Source organism: Ostrea edulis, chromosome 7 (genome assembly GCF_947568905.1).
Source record: "Ostrea edulis chromosome 7, xbOstEdul1.1, whole genome shotgun sequence".
NCBI classification, from domain to species: domain Eukaryota; kingdom Metazoa; phylum Mollusca; class Bivalvia; order Ostreida; family Ostreidae; genus Ostrea; species Ostrea edulis.
The window spans coordinates 55,724,982-55,746,534 of record NC_079170.1 but is presented as its reverse complement, the minus strand read 5'-3'; the positions used below and the strand labels follow the sequence as shown (position 1 = coordinate 55,746,534).

Genomic DNA, 21,553 nt, shown 5'->3' with positions numbered 1-21,553 from the left:
CATATTTTGGGCACTGTAAAACCTAGGATCATCAAACTTTGTCAGTTGATGCGTCTTCAGTCTTCGGTTTGTGTCGACCAAAAAGTAGGTCACCATGACCTACGATTGGAATTTGACAGCTATATTTCAATATTCAGATACTAATTTGCTTAAAATCATCAAACTTTGTCAGTTGATATTTCTTGGGTTCTCAAAATGTGTAAACCAAAAAGTAGGTCACATTGACCTACTTTTTTTGAATTCTTAGGATTTAACTAAAGATTTAGAATACTAAGAGGCTAAGAATATAAATGGTGGGGTTGTACAATTTATCAGAAGAGCGATTCTAGGCCCTTGGGCCTCTTGTTTAGAACATATTTTGCTTGATAGTGCTCCTGAATATTAGAATTTAGCTTAGATATTCAGAACAGGAATTTTTTTCTCGATTTCAAAGCCCTTGGGGCTAGTGATACTTTTAATTAATATTCAGGTGACTGATAAGGTCTCTTGGCACCATACTTCAGTGTCATGAAACACTGCCTGGTTAATTATAACCAACCTTTGAATTTGTATGAAATATGAATTTCCATCACAAAGTTGCTGTGTCAATAAATATTTCTCAGATTTTCACCATAATCCTTAATAAATCCAAATGTAGTCGTAAAACACTATCTGGTCATAAGCAAACTTTTTGTCTTGTCCATTGCCTATCTGTCCTGTTGTATTATGTAAAACTTTTAATCACGTAGTACATAGATGTATAGACGCTTCATTTATGCAGTTGATTTAGCTGTGAACTAGAATGTCAGTTTTAAGGAAACTCAACTGTAATTCATTTTCAGCACTATCACAACATGGGGAAGAGAAGGAGAAAGGGAGGCCTTCTCAAATATGCTGAACAATTTTCCCTCAGGTGCAGTGTCCATTGTCAGTGATAGCTATGACATATGGAATGCTTGTGAAAATGTGTTGGGTCAACAGTTAAAAAGCTTAATAGAAAACAGAAATGGAACCCTGGTAGTGAGACCTGATTCTGGTGAACCAGCGGAAGTTGTTGTCAAGGTAACTGTTACTCATAGCTTTGCATCAGTTATTCCATATTTGGAAAGTAGATTAAAGTGATTAAATTCTTGGAACACTTTTAGTATGTTGGTTGCAATAAATTTGGTGCCAACAAACAAGAATATGCCACCAAAGGCATTTTGCATAAACATTGATTGCATGAGTGATCGAAAAAATTGCTTAAAAAATAGAAATGCAAAAATAAGGTTAAATTCAAATTCCCCAAGAAACGTTTTGTTTAAAAAACTGTTTTAGCTCACCTGAGTTTTTCTGATCACTTTTTATCTGGCATCCATCCATCTGTCAAAACTTAAACAGAATCTCTCCACATATTAAAACTTGTAACAGAATCCATCCATATATTAAGACTTAAAATAGAATTAAAGTAGAAGCAGCATTCATTTCATGTAAAATTGTTCTTATGAAGACCGCCCCTAAGGTCGAAACTGGTCAACCAAATAAAATCCACACTGCATTATCATGATGTGTTGGTGATCTGTTTTATTTCTTCAAGAATTAAAGTTTGTTCAAATGAAGTGTTGCGCCATTTTTGAAGTGGAGATAATACACCGATCCACAAAAGTTCATGACCTTATATTTTGACCCATGAAATGCATTGAAAAAATAAGCATTGTTTTGTATTGTAAACAATGAAATTTATCAACTGATCATATGTTGACAATATGGCATGTACATTTTTTTGTATTTGTTAAAAAAAAAATTGGGTCAAGTATATTATACGGTATTGTAATTCCTGCGGATTTCTGAGTTATAGATATGAGTATACAATCTCTTTTTATCAGTAATGATAATCATGGCTATTCATTTTATTGAGAAAATCAAAACCATTTATAGACATAATTACATGTAGTTCAAAATACAAATAGAAGCAATAAGCAGGTCATCAAGTCAGTAGGTTGATAGGTCAACAGGTTGATAGGTCAGCAGGTCGACAGGTCAGTAAATAAGCTGGTAAATAGACTTTTATGTGCAATGTGATATATAATGCATCATGACTACCATATATACTCGCCTATAAGTCGGTCCGCCTATAAGTTGGTTGTATTTTTTAAGGTTATTTTGTAGGAATTTGCCTTTGACCTGCTTATAAGTTGGTACAAATTTTTGTCAGAATCGGTTGACAATTTCAAGTCAATGCTCTAGTGTTTTTACCTATGTTTCAAAAAATATTTTGAAAAATTACTAATTATGAGGTGCTCAATATCCAAGCCATATCTGTTTGGGGTTTAAACGCAAACCTTGATCTATTAGGGGCTGTGATCCCTTGTTTACCTATATAAGCAATAATGGTCTCCTAATTACCAGTACCTGACACCGTGTTTACTTAGTGGCATGCACCTCGCGAACACTGTTATTGTGGGATTCCGGTATAATTCATGGTATCGATATCAACAATAGAGTTTTTAAGAGTCAAGAATGATGATCTAAATTATATGTTAACAATATTCAATCTTTTATGAAATATATTTCAGCCGGTATACATATGAATATTTCAATATTAGATCGGGTTCGTAATTCAATTTTACCAATAAACGATAGATTAGTTGATTTGTTTGTTTATTTTGATGTTTTCTGCCACACTCAACAATTTTTCAGTTATATGGTGGCGCCCAGTTTTTATTGGTTGAAGAGAGAACCCAGATACAATGTACCTGGGAAGAGACAACCGACCTTCCGAAAGTAAACTGGGAAACTTTCTCACTTACCGGCGCGAGCGGGATTCGAACCCGCGCCGACAGAGGTGAGAGACCGTGTGATTTTGAGCGCGATGCTCTAACCACTCGGCCACGGAGGCCCCTAGATTAGTTGAATTGAAAGTATTAGTTACCGGTATGTAAATAATTTTTAACTAGATAAAAATATGTAAATACTTGTACTTTATACATAATTTTAAAATACATAAACAATACAATATGTCTAGTATTTGTGAACAATAATCATTTGTGTGGTAGTCCATAATAATCGTCAGAGTTGTTTAAAAAACACTACATTACGCCACCCAGAAAAATACCAATCTTCTTAGGATGCGCCTATAAGTCGGACATAGAGTTTTGGATCAAAAATTGATTCCCAAATATCTGACTTATAGGCGAGTATATACGGTACTTTTGATAAAATTAACAAATACCATTAAGGAAATTAACAAATCAACGGCAACACAGATGCATTGGTCCGCATGTATATGCATATGCCCCTGACCCAATTTTACCACAAAGATTCAATCAGTTCTGCTTGTGGATGTTGCTCAATAATTAACCTTTTCATATATTCAGATATCACACTTGCATCATTAAAAGAATTGGTTTAGCTTTCTAGACTAATGAACACAAACTTCAACATCTTCTGACTAGCATACCTGTTGACCTGCTGAATAGCATACCTGTCAACCTGCTGAATAGCATACCTGTAAACCTGTTATCCTGCTGACCTTCTGACCAGCATACCTGCCGACCTGCTGAATAGCATACCTGTCGACCTGCTGACCTGCTGAATAGCATACCTGTTGACCTGCTGAATAGCATACCTGTCGACCTGTTGAATAGCATACCTGTTGACCTGCTGACTAGCATACCTATTATCCTGCTGACCTGTCAACCTGCCAACCTTCTAACCAGCATACGGTACTGTAAAAGTGGTTATTTACGCATGGGGGAAATTTACACTAATTACACGGTCACGTAATAAGCGCATAAATTTCCCCCACGCGTATAGTTATAAATACTTGATATAATATACATTATACTCAGTTTCTGTAATGTTGGATGTGGAAAAATGTGTACTTAACCTCCAGCGTAAATAACCACTTCTACAATATCTGCCTACCTGCTTACCTGTCGACCTTCTGACCAGCATATCTGTCTACCTATTTACCTGTCGACCTTCTGACCAGCATATCTGTCTACCTATTTACCTGTCGACCTTCTGACCAACGTATCTGTCTACCTATTTACCTGTCGACCTTCTGACCAGCGTATCTGTCTACCTATTTACCTGTCGACCTTCTGACCAGCGTATCTGTCTACCTATTTACCTGTCGACCTTCTGACCAGCGTATCTGTCTACCTATTTACCTGTCGACCTTCTGACCAGCGTATCTGTCTACCTATTTACCTGTCGACCTTCTGACCAGCGTATCTGTCTACCTATTTACCTGTCGACCTTCTGACCAGCGTATCTGTCTACCTATTTACCTGTCGACCTTCTGACCAGCGTATCTGTCTACCTATTTACCTGTCGACCTTCTGACCAGCATATCTGTCTACCTATTTACCTGTCGACCTTCTGACCAGCGTATCTGTCTACCTATTTACCTGTTGACCTGCTGACTAGCATACCTGTCGACCTGCTGACTAGCATACCTGTCGACCTACTCACCTGTCAACTTGTTCCATGTCCATCTAATCACTTTGCCAATTGATAATGAATGTTACAAGGAAAATGAATTTATTATTTTACCAATATCCATAATCAAAACAAATTGATTTCTATTACACTGTTCTAATTTTAATCCATCATTCATTTCTTGCATATTGATGTCTTACTGGAAATATTTTTTAAAAAACATCAAAATCAATTCATTGTTGCACATACTAAATAAATCTATCAATATTATCTTAAATCTTAAAAATCACATATTAAAAAAGAATTAGTGCACAAAGCATGGAACTACTTTACCATATAATATGGTATACTTGGACCAAAACATTTTTCCTTTGGAATCTGTAAATCAGACAGTAATATCTAAAAAAAACTTGATAGTGTAGAATCAGATTACATGAGCTGGCGGGGATTACTTGATAGTGTAGAATCAGATTACATGAGCTGGCGGGGATTACTTGATAGTGTAGAATCAGATTACATGAGCTGGCAGGGATTACTTGATAGTGTAGAATCAGATTACATGAGCCGGCGGGGATTACTTGATAGTGGGGATTACTTGATAGTGTGGAATCGGATTACATGAGCTGGTGGGGATTACTTGATAGTGGGGATTACTTGATAGTGAAGAATCAGATTACATGAGCCAGTGGGGATTACTTGATACTGTAGAATCAGATTACATGAGCTGGTGGGGATTACTTGATAGTGTGGAATCAGATTACATGAGCTGGTGGGGATTACTTGATAGTATGGAATCAGATTACATGAGCTGGTGGGGATTACTTGATAGTATGGAATCAGATTACATGAGCTGGCGGGGATTACTTGATAAAAAATGTGTGTGATAACAATTGAACATTTTTAACTTGTTGATAACTATGATTTCAATTCTTTTCAAATTTGGTATGAAGCATCTTTGGGACAAGGGGTGAAATAATTCATAAATTTCCGGACTCCTGTACCCCTGGGGCCATAAGGGCAAGGCAGAATATGCCAAAAATTGACCAATTTTCAAAAACTGTCTTATTTACCACTGCACATTTGTAAGTAAAAATAAATGCACTGTCATGTAGAACATGAAGGCTTCTATCAAAATTGTAAAGTTAATGATCCTTGGGGTAAAGGTTCTGACTCCAAGATGAGGCTAAATTTAGATTATAGTATTTATGTGTTAAACATTTGAATAATGCCTTTAATGCTATTGATACTAAATGGAAAGTAAGTAGATATTTAGAAGGAGTAGGTAATTCTTTCCCTTACAGTAAATTTCATGATCCCAGGGAACAAAATTATTATAGTGATTATTGTCTTTATCATTTGAAAGACTTCTTTAAGTTTGCTGATACTGTATAATTTAAAAGGAAAAGGAATTAACGAAAATTGTGAATTTTGCAATCCCTGGGTTCTGACTCTAGGGTAGGTCCGAAATCGTCATATAGTTTTAATATAACATTTAATCTCTCATTATGGTATGGGCACTTTTGGGGGATTTGTTTTGTGCTACTGCTGAATATTATGAGTAGAACACTAAAATTATTCTATATTTATGGCCCTAGGGACTATTGCTTCTTTTAACTAATACTCAAGTGACTGAAAATGTCTATCGGCCTCTTGTATGTGAATATACAGGAAATCAATTAAAACAATTTTTTCAAGAGTAGCAGGACCACACTAAATCAATTTTTTTTTTATCATATCCAAATGTTTCCAAGTTTTATGGATTCATACCCCATGGCTGTAGTGGAGGATGTATTGTTTTGTCCTGTCTGAACTTAAATGTAGCTTCCTCATAACGTTTGAATGGTGACTGATAGGGCTTTCGCATTTTATATTCACATTCCTTGTGACAAGACTTTTTTTTGGGTACCACAGTTTTTAACCTTGTGCCTTTAGCCTGCAACTCTTGCAAAGAGTTGCAAAGATTCTTGTCACAAGGAGTTTGACCTACTTTTAAGAAATCCCAACCTATTCAATATTTTCTGAACTATGAGAAACGGGATGATTTCAGCTTCTCCATCGTCAACTTCCCATATTTATGTAGCAATATTCCATTAACACCTGGATATGGTGTTTACATCTCTCAACTGATTCGATACGCAAGATTCTGCTTATGATCAGTTTTTAAATTGAGGCAGGCTACTGACAAACAAGTCAGTAGCCTCATTTAAAGTCTACATTTTGCAAATTCTATGGTCGTTATAATGATCTAGTTTGCCAATACAACCTACATATATCATTGGGTCAAATGCTGTCTGATGTGTGTCATACTGATTGTTAGGCCGTTCTTGGCACACTGATTTTGACTACGGATAACTCTGTTTACCTGATCAAGATATAGGGCTCATGTCAGGTATAACCGGTCAACAGGGGATGCTTACTTCTCCTAGGCACCTGATCCCACCTCTGGTATATCCAGGGATCTGTGTTTGCCCATCTCTCTATTTTGTATTGCTTATAGGAGTTATGAGATTGCTCACTGTTTGTCATCTTCGCCTTTCTATTTAAGACAGGACTTTCATAATTTGCATATAGATTCGTTATGGTAAGGCCTTGCATTTAATACATGGTCTTTGACCTTATGATCTGGGCTTCAAGAGTTTGACCCAGACTTCCAAACTTTAACCCCGCTCATAACTTTTGAGTAGTGAGTGATAGGCCTCTCATGGTTATGTCATGATACTTTGGGATTAGGTCGGGGCCACAATGTACCGTGTCAAAAATTTTCATAGGAATAAAGATTGCAAAAAATCTTTTAAAAATCACAACAGCTGAAGAACAGGAGGGCCAAGGTGAGCAATTTTGCCCTTGGGCTCCCTGTTTTTGAGATTATTATTTGATTTTAATTTTATTTCAGGTTTTAAATATTCTTGGTGAAAAATTTGGTTGCACCAAGAATTCTAAAGGATACAAAATGTTGCCGTCATTCTTGAGGATCATCCAAGGAGATGGAATAAGCTATGAGTCATTGGCTGTCATCTTAGAAAGCATGAAAAAGCAAGGATGGAGTGTAGAAAATATAGTGTTTGGTAGTGGTGGTGCACTTCTTCAGAGAATGGATCGGGACACTCAAAAATGTGCTTATAAATGCAGCTATGCACTTATTAATGGAAAGGAGGTGCTGGTTTTTTGTTGTTTTTTTAGCTCATCTACATTGTAAGCTCAAGTTAGCCTTTTCTCATCAAAGTGTTCATGTATATGTCTTTTATCTACATGCCATTTGTTAAAATTTCTCATTTGAACTTGTCCAGAGCTACTGGGCCAATTTCAGTCAACTTTGCCACAAAGTATCCATGTGCCATACTCTCTTCTAAGAAGAGATAGAACTTAAAGGGACTGGTTCACGATTTTTGATGAAAATATTTTTCATTTTTTTATGTTAAACATTAAAAATATAACTCTTTTAATGTTGACATCCAAAATTTTGACCTTCTGAAGGCAAGAATAAAAGCAATATTTTAGCCTTAAATATGTGTTATGTAAACAAAGACTCGAGTCTTTTTATGTATACAAACAAACAAGTGAAATATTGATTTTGTAATATAAAGCATCTTAATTTTTTGCATAGTCACAAATTTAAACGTTTAGATGACACATTTTACCCCAACAATGCTTAAAATGTGAAAGATATAATAAAATTAGCTCAATATTTATTTCTTTTAAATTTCGTAAACAATAACATACTGCAATCTTTGTTTACAAAACAAATAATAAACTCTCTAAAATGAGCTTCTGTGATAATATATAACCTTAATTTTTATATGAAATCTTTGAAATACATTAGACAGTAGATTTTGATAATTAAAAATGAAAAATAAAATTTTGGTGAAAATCGTGAATCAGTCCCTTTAAGAAATAAGCAAAATTATTTTTTTCTCAAAAACCACTGGGTGAAACAAACCCAACATGAATATGCTATTTACCAATGAGGATATCCTATGTGGCTATATATTGTCTTCTACTGCAATAAAGTTTACATGATTCAAACCAAAGATGAATAGAGTACCAAATTGACATAAACTCAAGTAATTGAAGACATCTTCAACAAAAATTGAAAAAGGAAATGATCAGTCATTCAAAAAATTACTTTGTTAAACACCATTGATTCTATGCACAAGTTGATATTAAATCGATGGTGGAGTTCCTCATTGACAATGTCTTTGTAGTCTTTGTGGATCAGGTCTTCCAACAATCTGTTGGAATTCCCATGGGCACAAAGTGTGCTCCTTCATTACCTAAGCTGTTCTCATATTCTTATGAGGCAGAATTTATTCAAAAACTTCTACATGAGAGGAAAAAACCTCTTGCTATGGCCTTCAACTCTACATTTAGATATATCAACAATGTTTTTACCTATTAACAATTATCATTTTCATTCATATGTCGATTCAGTATATCGCAAGTTTTCAACTTCTGCTTTGTATTGAGATATTTTATTGAACGTGGATGTTAACAGCAAACTAACAACTCAACTTTATAACAAACAGGATGAGTTTAGCTTCTCCATCGTCAACTTCCCATATTTATGTTGCAATATTCCATTATCACCTGCATTGGTGGTTATGCTCAACTGATTCGATATGCAAGAGCTTATTTTGCATATGATCAATTTTTAAATTGAGGCAGGGCTAAAAGTTAAAGGGGTTTCAACAGTCTTGTTTAAAGTCAGCATTTTGCAAATTCTATGGTTGGTATAACAATCTAGTTTGCGAATACAACTTGTCATTGGGTCAAATGCTGTCTGACGTGTTTCATACCAATTGTTATGCCATTCTCTACACTCTGATTTTGACTGTAGATTACTCCGTTTACCTGAATGAAATAAAGGGCTCATGGCAGTTGTCACCATTTGACAGGGGATCCTTAACCCCCCCCCCCCCCCCTATAGGCACCTGATCCCATTTCTGGTATGTCCAGGGATCCGTGTTTGCCCACTTTTAATTTTGTATTTCCTGTAGGAGTTTTGAGATTGATCACTGTTCGTTATCTTCACCTTAATTTTATCTTTAGTTATTTGAAGATATCATTAGTTCATTTGATGTGTGCAACAATTTATTAATTAAAGATCTCTTCAAATAATTGATAATATCTTCAATTCTGAATTATTTACGTGCATTAATTGAATTGTTGATAGCATTAATTAAAGGATATAAGATATCTCATAAACTGTAGAAGATATCAAAACTTTTATAAGATATCTTATAAAATTTATGAGATATCTTTAAAGAGGAATAAATGTAAAAATGATGTACCATAGTTCTATTTCAGGAAAAGATTAAGAACATTGCTATTCTTGAAAAATCCCTCATTGATTCATAAATTTTACAGAAAAACTTGTCATGAACCTTTTAAGAATTCTGAAATTTTTTTTATTAGTTCTTAAAATGTTCTAAATGTATTTCGGGAAAAGATCAAGAACATTGCTATTCCTGAAAAATCCCTTATTGATTCTTATATCTATACTGCCATGGTAGTCTAGAGGTAGAGCGTTCGCCCCGCATGCGGAAGGTCGGGGTTCAAATCCCGGCCATGACACATCTAAGTCGTTAAAACAGGTAGTGACATTTCCATCACCAAATGCTCGGCATTAGGTATGAATGTCACAGGTCCTCGGAGATGACCTTAAAAACGGATGTCCCGTGTCACAGTAGGTGTGGCATGCTAAAGAATCCTCACTGCTCAATGGCCGTAAGCGCCGAGCATAGGCCTAAATTTTAAGCCCTTCACGAACGGTATTGGTGACGTCTCCAAATGAGTGAAAAATTCTCGAGAGGGACGTTAAACAAGATACAATATATCTATTCAAGGAAACTTGTAAAGAACCTTTTAAGAATTCTAAAAATTCTTTTTTAAAAGATAAAAAACTCTTAAAATGTTATTGAAATGTTTTTGAGCAAATGAAGAATGATTTTAAAAGTATTAAATGGTTCTTGGGTAATTCTTTAAAAAAGATCTCAAACTTACTATAAAGAACTACTAAGTAAGTTCGAGATCTTTTTTAAGAATTGCTCAAGAACCATTTAATTCTTAAATCATTCATCATTTGTTCAAAAACATTTCAGTAACATTTTAAAAAATGTTTTTAAATGTGTGAACAAGTTCTTTATTGGTTCCTAATGATGTTCAAGATCCATTTAGGAACTAAAGTTCTTGAGAAAATATTGAACAGTTCTTTAACTGTTCAAAATGTTTGAGATTAGTTATAGAACACAAGAATAAATTTCGCTTAGGTATCTTTATCTGGTTTCAATATGAATTTTTTCATGAATTAGATTTATATTCTAAGTGTTATATATTTCAGGTAAATGTTTATAAGCAACCAGTAACTGATCTAGGGAAGAAAAGCAAAAAAGGGCGACTGACTTTGGAGTATAGTGATGGCCAGTATAAAACTGTAGAGGAAGGAAAGGGGGATCCTAAAAAGGTATACAGCATGTATTGTTCTCTTCTTGAAACAAAGTATGAAACCAATCATATATCAAAATGTAGGTAACACTGTTGTAACAGACATGCTTGTAAGTAAATGATGTCTGCAATTCTGAAAGATATATTGCTTTTTTTTCTTTTATATTCTAAACTCAGATATTTTCCAAAGGATTTATATTTGAATTGATAGTCACAGGTGCTTGACGTTTTGAATATACAGAATGAAAAGTTGTCTCTCTGTAAACAGACTATTTAATGAAATAAGTAGTTTGTTTACAGAAAGACAATATTTTAATTATATATATTCAAATGCCAAACACCTGTAATAGAGCCATAGTTAGAGGAAAAACTATGATAATTGTGAAACTTCTTTAATATGATCTGTAGTGGAAAACAAATTTCAAATTAGATAGGATGTTGGATTGCAAATTATTAGAAAAAAAGAAATGGAAATAAGAGTGTATTATGGAATTAAAATATTAGTGTGAAATTAAAATGGAAATAGATAGCAGTGGTATTGAATATTAAATATCATCTATTTGGAAATGGAAACAAAACTTGTGAATTAAATGGCCCCTGCTCCCCTTGGTCCCTAGAAAATGGATCAAAATCTCTAAAAATTATGGCGTATTCTGGAATCACAATGCCTCTCCATCCCTCTGTCTAAGGTAATCACAGCCTTTACTCAATCGCATAAGCGTCAGTGGGTAATGAGGATTGCAATTTGTTCAAATGAGGAACTGGCACAGTGGTGGGGTCTTTAAAAAAAATAACTGGACCAGAAAAGCCAAAAGTAGCCTGAAAGCATCCTTATGTAAATTATGACCCCCCAAGGTTTACAATTTTACATAAGAAAACATTTATATAAATATGAAAACTAAAGAATCACTTAGGGCCTGTTGATTTTCAAAAAGGCATTTCACCAGGTGTAAGAATAAGGCCTGTGGGCCTCTTGTTATATGGCTTATATACTGAAAGCTCAGTCTGAATAATCCTCTTTTTGACACTTGGAACATTTAGCATACAAATTAGGTGGCATGGCATAGTTATATTCCCAACAAAGTTTTAGTAGGATAAAGAAATGAGAATCTTCCTTCTGAGAAAAACTGGGAGCTAACTCCCAACTGTTAAGGAGCTCTATTGAATATCCTGTTGTCTACCTCTTGAGATTTTCCTGGGTCTCGTGGAGGCTTTCCACTCATCTCGCTACGATTTTCCTGGGTCTCATGGAGGCTTTCCACTCATCTCACTACGATTTTCCTGGGTCTCGTGGAGGCTTTCCACTCATCTCGCTACGATTTTCCTGGGTCTTGTGGAAGCTTTCCACTCATCTCACTACAATTTTTCTGGGTCTCGTGGAGGCTTTCCACTCATCTCACTACGATTTTCCTGGGTCTATTGGAGGCTTTCCACTCATCTCACTACGATTTTCCTGGGTCTCTTGGAGGCTTTCCACTCATCTCACTACGATTTTCCTGGGTCTCTTGGAGGCTTTCCACTCATCTCACTACGATTTTTCTGGGTCTCGTGGAGGCTTTCCACTCATTTCACTAGGATTTTCCAGGGTCTATTGGAGGCTTTCCACTCATCTCACTATGATTTTCCTGGGTCTCGTGGAGGTTTTCCACTCATCTCACTACATGTCTTTTCCAATATTTTCTGAACACATTGTGTATTGATGAAAGGTTCCAAGTGTGCAAATAATGCGTCTAGATGTATGAGGGTTCTGCTATTAAGGGTTTGTGTTAATTCATGAGATCTTTTTTATATTTCAGGATGTTTTTGTTACAGTTTTTGAGAATGGAAAATTACTTAAGGACTACACCTTTGATGAAGTGAGGGCTAATGCCGAGATTGACTTGCTGAAAACAGCCTAGTGGGATTGTTAGACATAAATAGACTGCATTCAACATCTGTAGAAGGACAAGTTTGACTGATACATAATGCTAAAGTGTAATAAATGCAATACATAAACTCTACCATATGTGAGTCCATCAGATTGAGTTGTGTGAAAATTGACCCAGGACTGGTACAATATTTCTCGGAATTGTATACTCATGATTTTGTTTTTCAATCTACCATACACTAGTACTAGCTCACAAATGAACATTTTTGATCAAAATTTGTCCTTCATCTACTTTGTGTGACTGTCATGGTTGATTACTAAATTTGTTGTGAATGTTTATGGGTGAAGAACATAAAACTTGCCTTTATTTGAATGCTGCCAAATGCTGAAATGTTGATAAATATGACCTCTGGAGTCACGAGTCCTTTATGCAATAATCAGAAAGAACAAATATACACAGAGGCCAGGTATACATCTAGTTTGTTCCTAGGTTACCACACATGTCTTGTCAATGTAAAATGCCAATGTATTTAGAAAACGGAAAAATACTTACTTGTACTATTGTGTATTTCATGAAATGAAAGTGCTAATATCATTGGGAAGGCAGGACTTCTTTTGATCAGCCCATATGGTGTGCTCATTAGACATGCAGACTTAAAATTGTTAGTTGTTCTCTAAGTCTACCTAAGCCAATTTCAACCAGATATGGTCAAAATTTTCTGTGTGTAAAGAGAATTGAATATAAAGTGAAGAGCCATGCTCAATGGGATGTGTAAAAATTCTTTTTATCTAGGAATACTTGACCAACAAGCAAAAACTTACATAAATTTCCAAAATGTTGATATTTTTTTTAATTGAACCAAATATGAGGAAAAAGTACAGATCTCAATCAAAATTAGGCAAAAGACCTAACTGGAGTCAAATCATCCAGCCTGGATTTTTTTCTAACCAAATTGCAGGGGGGGGGGGGGGATTTATTTCCAAATTGGAATTTGTTACTAAAATATTTCTGTTTTAAATGTTTCTGAATTTTTGCCATTTCATTTCAAATCTATGTTAAAATATATCTGACATATCATTTTTCTATCCGACATATTTCTTGAAAAGTTTAGCCTTAATGAGCAAGGTAAGTTGGGTGAGCAATGTGATCCATGATCATCTTGTATCTTGTTAGGCTTCCTGTTGACTGCCATATTGCTAAGCTGATAGGTGAGCAATCAATTTGAAGATGTTAAGTTATACAATGGTAGCTACGTCATGCACATATTTGTCCATTTTTAAGTAGAGCAACTTGGGTAGAAGAAACTGTCAAGCTTTCATTTTAGAGATGGCTTCAGAGGGGAAATGTCCATAATTTTGTGTTGCATACATATTGATGGTTGTCTGTACAAGCTTTTACATGAAATTGTGTTGTAGAAATCATGCCAATTTTTTTTCAAAAGTTAAATTCACAAATCATTTTTAATTGACTCACCTTTCTGATAAAATTTATAACTCATCCATCTTTGATGTCTTCATTGTTGTAAACTTTTCAGGTTTGCAACCTCCTGGCCAGAATCACTTGACCAATTACAGTCCAATTGGCACAAGTTATTTTGGAGAAAGGGAATTTGTATTTGTCCAATTCAAGTTAAGGAGAGCTGGATAGAGAGTAAAGTGTATACTTTTGTGTGGACACTGTGTTACATAGTATATCCCAGTGTACTCGAAATAAAAGAAACCACAGAATCTTCCACATCTGCATCATACCTGGATATTTTATTGAGCATGGTTATTAACGGAAAACTAACAACTCCATTTCATAAAAAATGGGATGACTCAAACTTTTCCATTTAATTATCATCGTCCCATTTTCATGTAGCAATGTTCCATTATCACCTACATATGGTGTTTATGTCTCTCAACTGATTCGATACACATGAGCGTGTTCTGCGGTATGATCAGTTTTTAAATCGAGGCAGGCTACTGACAAATGTGTTGATGTTACAGGGGTTTCAACAGTCTTGATTAAAGTCAGCACTTTGCATATTCTATGATCGTTATAACGATCTAATTTACCAATACAACTTGTCAAATGCTGTCTGAAGTATTTCAAACCAACTATTGGGCTGTTGATTTTGACTACAGATTACTCCATTTACCTAATCTAGATATAGGGTTCATGGTGGGTGTGACCAGTCGACAGGGGATGCTTACTCCTCTTTGGCACCTGATTCCATCTCTGGTATGTCTAGAGGTCCGTGTTTGCCCTACTCTTAATTTTGCATTCTTTATAGGAATTATGAGATTGATCACTGTTCATTTTCTTCACCTTTTCATTGCTTGGGGCCAGTGCAGGGTCTCCGTAAGGGTTTCACGATCCTTCTCAACTTGTTCAAAATTATGATCCCAATTAAAGGGCAGAGAGGAGTCGCAGTAGGTAAATTTCACTATGTATATAACAAATCAACACAAGCTCTGTAGAGCATCTAACCGACAATCACATTCAGTGTATATCAAAGTACACACGCAGTATGCACATAACATTAAAACGTTTCATGCAGGAATGTACAGATTTGAATAAAGGACTCGGAAGGAAAAATAAGCACAAAGGCAAAAGTGGGTGTAGCATAAAAATCGGCAGCAAATGTCAAACTAGAACTTGCTGAAAACGAAGCGACATATTTTAAACGAAAGTCTAGAAGTAAAATAATGTATATATCACAGCAAGGCAGGTACATGTAGCACTAAAAAGATGAAACAATAGACTTTACTAACACAACAAAAAATCAGTTTCACATACATTAATTGGGTACACTCGACCTAAGGTCTGCAAGTAATTGTTGAAAGTTTTACTTAGAAGCAGAGAGGGAAACTTGAAATTCTTCTCCCGAAAAGCGATGCTTATAAAATACACGTTCTCGTTCGAAATGCAGATTGATCTAGTGTCGAGTAATAAAGAGACCGAGTATAGAATTTAGTTTAAGTGACACTTAATTCAAACAAGAAATTGAATGTATGGTTTGATATATATTGTAATTTATTTTGGTTGTAATTAGTACAATTATTAAATTCCTAAAATATTAAGAATTATATGATTTTCGTAAATTGTGATGCATTGTCCCTCCTTATATACTAGTAACTCTATAATGTTTTCCCACTAATGTACATAATTGAGAAATTGTGGTAAAAAAAATCAATTCTATATGGGGAATTTATTCATAGCAGTTTTATCTTTTTATAAAGAAAGCTTGTTCGTAGCAAGTGGTTTGGGTTTTTTTCGAAGTCGGCGTGGCCTAGTGGTTAACGTGTTCAGTTTGTCGGCGTGACCTAGAGGTCAACGAGTTCAGTTTGTCGGCGTGACCTAGTGGTCAACGAGTTCAGTTTGTCGGCTTGGCCTAGTGGTTAATGTGTTCAGTTTGTCGGCGTGGCTTAATGGTTATCGTGTTCAGTTTGTCGGCTTGACCTAATGGTTAATATGTTTGGTTTGTCGGCGTGGCCTTGTGGTTAATGTGTTCAGTTTGTTCTTGCGGTCCTTAAAAGTCATTTTATTTTAGCATTCGTTCATACTTTATTTCCTTCATGTGAGGATTATGCAAATGTATTCAATTGTAAATGAAATACATACATTTAAGTATAAACATGATAAAGAATAGGACATTGTGTCAAGGAAGGAATACAACAGAAAAAGCAAAATCATATATGATAAATCTATGAAATTATGTAACACATACAAACACACAAATCTCCGGCTGGGTGGACAATTGCCAAACCTCACTTCTGATTCTAACAACGACAGGCGGAAAACAGCCCTTCGGTTCCTTAAAGAAAAGCGCAAATTCAAACCCTACTATATCAGGAAACTGTCAGCTGCGAATTCGTCTGTTCCTCCTGATTTCCAACAGCCTTTTCATTCTCGAGCGGAACGTTAAACAATATACAATCAATCAATCGGTTCTCCAGGACCCGAAAACTATCACCATACTCCATGTTTCAACTGCCACAGATACGGACACTTGAAGTCTGGGTGCACAGCAAATTCCAGAAGACAAACCCAAACCACAGGCAGTACCCCGGTATCTGTTGAGAAGTATGACAATTTTCTGGATTCAATGCCGAACAAGCAAATCCATTTATTTTTTTAAGCTCCAAGCTTATTTTGACAAAGATACTTGGTTTCAAGAATATCTGGATGAAAACTGGCGATTAGTTTTGCATTGATGTTTGTAGATATGTCCCTTTCAAGAATTCGTCTTCATGAAGCTGGCAAGGTCTGCGTTAATTTCTTTTGATTGTGGACATTATTTTGACATGGCTATATATACATGTAGCATGGTTTAGAGGACATGATTTTTAGGCAAGGTCCGATATTTTGAGCAATTTCACAATAAAATGTTTTATTCGACAGCGAATAAATATATTGTACATGGCCATAGTTACACGTAGTATGATTTTGTGGTTCGGCAAGGTCCTGATGAAAATTGAAATCAAACAACTTTACGTCATGTAATTATTTCTGTTCAACTGCTTTTTTAGATATCTTTCATTATGGTTAGATGTATTTCGTCCTTAACATGCGTTGATCTCAATTACAGGAACTAGTTGAGAAACTCCCACCAGTGTGCATGAAATCCAAAGCCAAGAATGCAACAAAACAATACTCGCATGTGCCACAACATAATATTATATCCGAAATGGTGTAAATCAAATGTGAATTCTAAAAAAATTATAAATAACTTTTAGTAAATTTGAATTCGCAAAACTCTCAAATCAACATCAAAACGTATGACTTTTCAACACTTTACACGACCATTCCTCACGATAAATTAAAGACTACACTTTTTGATTTTGATATCATAGACAGTTGTTTCTTCAACAAAAATGGAAAACGGACATATTTATATCTAGAGAACAGTCATTCAAAAAATACTTTGTTAAACTCCACTCTGATTCCACGCACAAGAACTCTGAAGTAGATTTTTTAAATACCTTTGTAGTCCTTCGTGATCAGGCTTTCCAACAGTCTGTTGGAATTCCCATGGGCACGATTAGCTGCACTGTTTATAGATTCTTATGAGGCAAAATTTATTCAAAAGCTTCTACACGAGAAGAACAAATATCTTGCTGTGGCCTTCAACTCGACATTTAGATATATCAACGATGTTTCATCCATTTATAATCTTCATTTTGACTCAATATGTCGATTCGATATTCATGTATCTCAGTGAAATAAAAAAAAAAAGGCACCACTAAGTCTTCCACATCTTCTTCATACTTGGATATTTTGTTTAACATATACGTGAACGGAAAACCAACAACTCAACTTTATGACAAATGGGATGACTTCAGCTTCTCCATTGTCAACTTCCCATATTGATGTAGCAATATACCATTATCACCTGCGTATGGTGTTTATGTCTCTCAACTGATTTGATACACACGAGCATGTCTGCATATGATCGGTTTTTAAATCGACAAATAAGTTGATGTTGCAGGAGGTTCAACAGTCTTGCTTGAAGTCCATTTCACAAATTGTATGGTCGTTATAACGATCTAGTTTGCCAATGCAACCTGTCAATAGATCGAATCGAATGCTGTCTAACGTGTTTCATGCCAATTGTTAGGCCGTTCTTTACATACTGAATTTAACTACAGATTACTCTGTTTACCTGATCAAGATATAGGGCTCTCGGCAGGTGTGACCGGTCGACGGGGATGCTCTTACTCCTCCTAAGCACATGGTCCCATCTCTAATGTGTCTGTACTACTCTTACTTTTGTATTCTTTATAGGAGTTACGAGATTAATCACCGTTCGTTATCTTCATTTTTTTAATCTAGTAAAATTATCTTTGGTTCATTGTAACAAAACATTATATGTGTGTAAGTTAAGAAGAGAGTAATATGACTGCCAACTTGTGGAATTCGTGACTACCTATTAAAGCTGTAGGGAGCGGCAGTCATATAGTGTAATTCGTGACTACCTATTAAACCTGTAGGGAGCGACAGTCATATAATGGAATTCGTGACTACCTATTAAACCTGTAGGGAGCGGCAGTGTTACGGCACGTTTGGTCGCCGGCGACCATTCGTGCCGCACGTATCGTCGCCGAGCGACCGAACGTGCCGTGAGGGTGGACACGATTGGTCGCCAATTTTAGGACATACCCGAGCACGAATGGTCGCCACCCAAGCCCCAACTCCAAAACCCCAACTAATGGACGCTCCCTAGAAAGAATCACAGCACATCTTATTCCTATTCGAAACCTCTTTAAATCTTCGACATGTTTCAAGTGTGCAGAGAATAGGCCTAATCTTGCATTTCATTAATGTGGCGTAAAAGGGGTAGGTCTACAAGAGGAGAGAGTGCACAAAACATGGATATACCCACAAAATTGTAGTATCCCTCCATAGACGCCAACTCTTCAACAAGTTAGAACTATCCCCGCGCTGCCCCTACAATCATCCCATGTAATCTTTCTCTCTCGTACACACACTCAGGGTCTCTCTCTCTCTCTCTCTCTCTCTCTCTCTCTCCAAGTTCAACAACAGAGAGAAAGACAACTGTGTTTGGTGTTTGTGCTAAATACTTTAAAAAATAGTGGCTTTATTTTAGGAGAGCCAATTTCATGTATGAAAAGTGCTTCATACCTATGAAATTGCAAATTTATAGATTTGCTTATTCCATCTCTTCAATTTGATGCGTACTTTGTAAAAGTATCAATTTTGTTTTTTAAATTCCTTTTTTTATTTTGTTCATCATGATAGTACTGATGATTGTTTTTACATTAAGTTAACATGGTAAGTGGTAAAGTGCTATTCATGAATATCATGTTCACTAAAATTAAAACTGCACGCAGTTGTTTATGCCGAATTCAAAGATTTCATTTTCTTATCAAACCATGACAAATGGTAGTACTTGCTTTGTATTTCACTCTGTGTGCTCCCGTGTATTTGTATGCGTGTTTGCGCACTCATACTTTTCAGGATATATGTCACGCCATATCTATATTTATTCTTTTATAAATGTATCTTATATAGTCTATGAGATATCTTCTATTTTGAATAAGATATCTAATAAATTTCCTAAGATGTCTCATATAATTTACAGTTGGTAATATATCTCATAAAATATATAAGATATTGTTTTAAATATATAAGATATCTTGTATATTAAACAAGATATCTTATAAGGTTTATGAGATATTTATAAAAGATAGAATATATCTTATAAATTTATTTTTGTAAGCTATCTTATAAAACATCTAAGATATCGCATATGTTTTATAAGAAGATCTCTCATAAATGAATTTTTATAAGATATCTCATCAACTTTATGTGATATCTTATAAAATATACGGGATATGAAATATGTTTTATAAGATATCTTATACATGTTATAAAAGTAAATTCATATTGCTATGGGTCAGAATTACCCAGTAGCAGAATTTACTAACAAAGGCAGTCAAACAAGTAATGACATTTATTTGAAATTATTGAAAGAAAATTATAATAATAACAAAGTACTACATATAATGTAATTTACAATAGATGAAAAATAAACAATGCCGGTGCCGAGCTGAATCTGTATACAAAACAAATCACCTGTTAATTTCCAACGAAATTCCTAAACCCTAGTTCCAGCTATAGAATAATCCAAAATGCTTAAAGTGCTTGTCCAACCAGAGCTTATCATCGACTAAATTCAAATTGTATTCATAATCAGAATAAATTTTCTGGTACATTCTTGAAAGACATAGTTCGTCATCTTTCTACTACGTAATAAACACCGAACTCTTGAACAATCTAGGTCACAGATTTCACTCAAGTACAAGTATAACACAACAATATGATACTTTATAAACTAATTTATGAGATATCTCACAAAAACATAAGGTATCTGATCAAGTTTAATAAATATCTTATAAGATATCTTATATGTTTTACAAAATACCTTATAAAATATATGAGATATATTATAAAATTTCTTTTATAAGATACCTTATAAAAGTTATAAAATATCTTATAAGAGTTAATGAGATATCTTAAATCAAAAACGTTAATAAGACATCTTATAAAGTTTATGAGATATATTATATATACTATACAAGATATCTCGTATAAAAAATATAAAGATATTTTATATCTTTTATAAGATGTCTTATAAGATTTATGAGTTATCTTTGAAAAGGAATAAATGTAAAAACGGCGTGTCATAAGGATGGTATGTAAGAGATTTGTGTTGCTAAAATATTGCAACTCGTGTGTTTGCAAAATAAATTCCCTTCAAATTCCATCCAGTAATGCCCAGCTTTTTTGTTTGTTGGCTTTGTATCGTACTTGACTTGTGTCACAAATGCGTGCACGTATGTGCGTGTGTAATGCAAAACAAACTTTATTACGCCTGATTGCACACATATATGCACGCACGCAAATATATACACACGTGCATGTATACGCACATGTATGCACATATACACGCGAGCACACACTCACACCGTCACTCAAATACACGCAGACACATGAACACACACCCTTTTTGCAAAATAAAAGCAAAGATGGGATTTGGGATGGAGGCTTGGGTGGCGACCATTCGTGCTCGGGTATGGCCTAAAATTGACGACCATTAGTGTTCACCCTCACGGCACATTCGGTCGCCGGGCAACGATACGTGCGGCATGTTTGGTCGCTGGCGACGAAATGTGCGGCACGAATGGTCGTCGGCGACCAAACATGCCGCACGTATCGTCGCCGGGCGACCGAACGTGCCAAGGCGACCAAACGTGCCGTAACACGGCAGTGATATTGTGGAACTCGTGACTACCTATTAAGGCTGTAAGGAGCGGCAGTCATATAGAGAAGAA

At 35.2% G+C, this 21,553-nt stretch overlaps 1 protein-coding gene across 2 annotated transcripts in view; it reads left to right on the top strand.

Moving 5' to 3' along the window:
• The window catches only part of LOC125653325 (nicotinamide phosphoribosyltransferase-like), a 40,354-nt gene extending 26,143 nt beyond the window's left edge, over positions 1 to 14,211 (top strand). Inside the window, exons 6-9 of one of the 2 annotated variants that reach the window (XM_048882753.2) lie at positions 822 to 1,041; positions 7,298 to 7,558; positions 10,742 to 10,864; positions 12,642 to 14,211. In XM_048882753.2, the coding sequence (XP_048738710.1) occupies positions 822 to 1,041; positions 7,298 to 7,558; positions 10,742 to 10,864; positions 12,642 to 12,743 (706 nt within the window). In that variant the 3' untranslated portion in view covers positions 12,744 to 14,211. The remainder of the gene's footprint in view (positions 1 to 821; positions 1,042 to 7,297; positions 7,559 to 10,741; positions 10,865 to 12,641) is intronic. The other variant, XM_056144779.1, reaches the window with a different exon arrangement.
• The last annotated feature ends 7,342 nt before the right edge of the window (positions 14,212 to 21,553 follow it).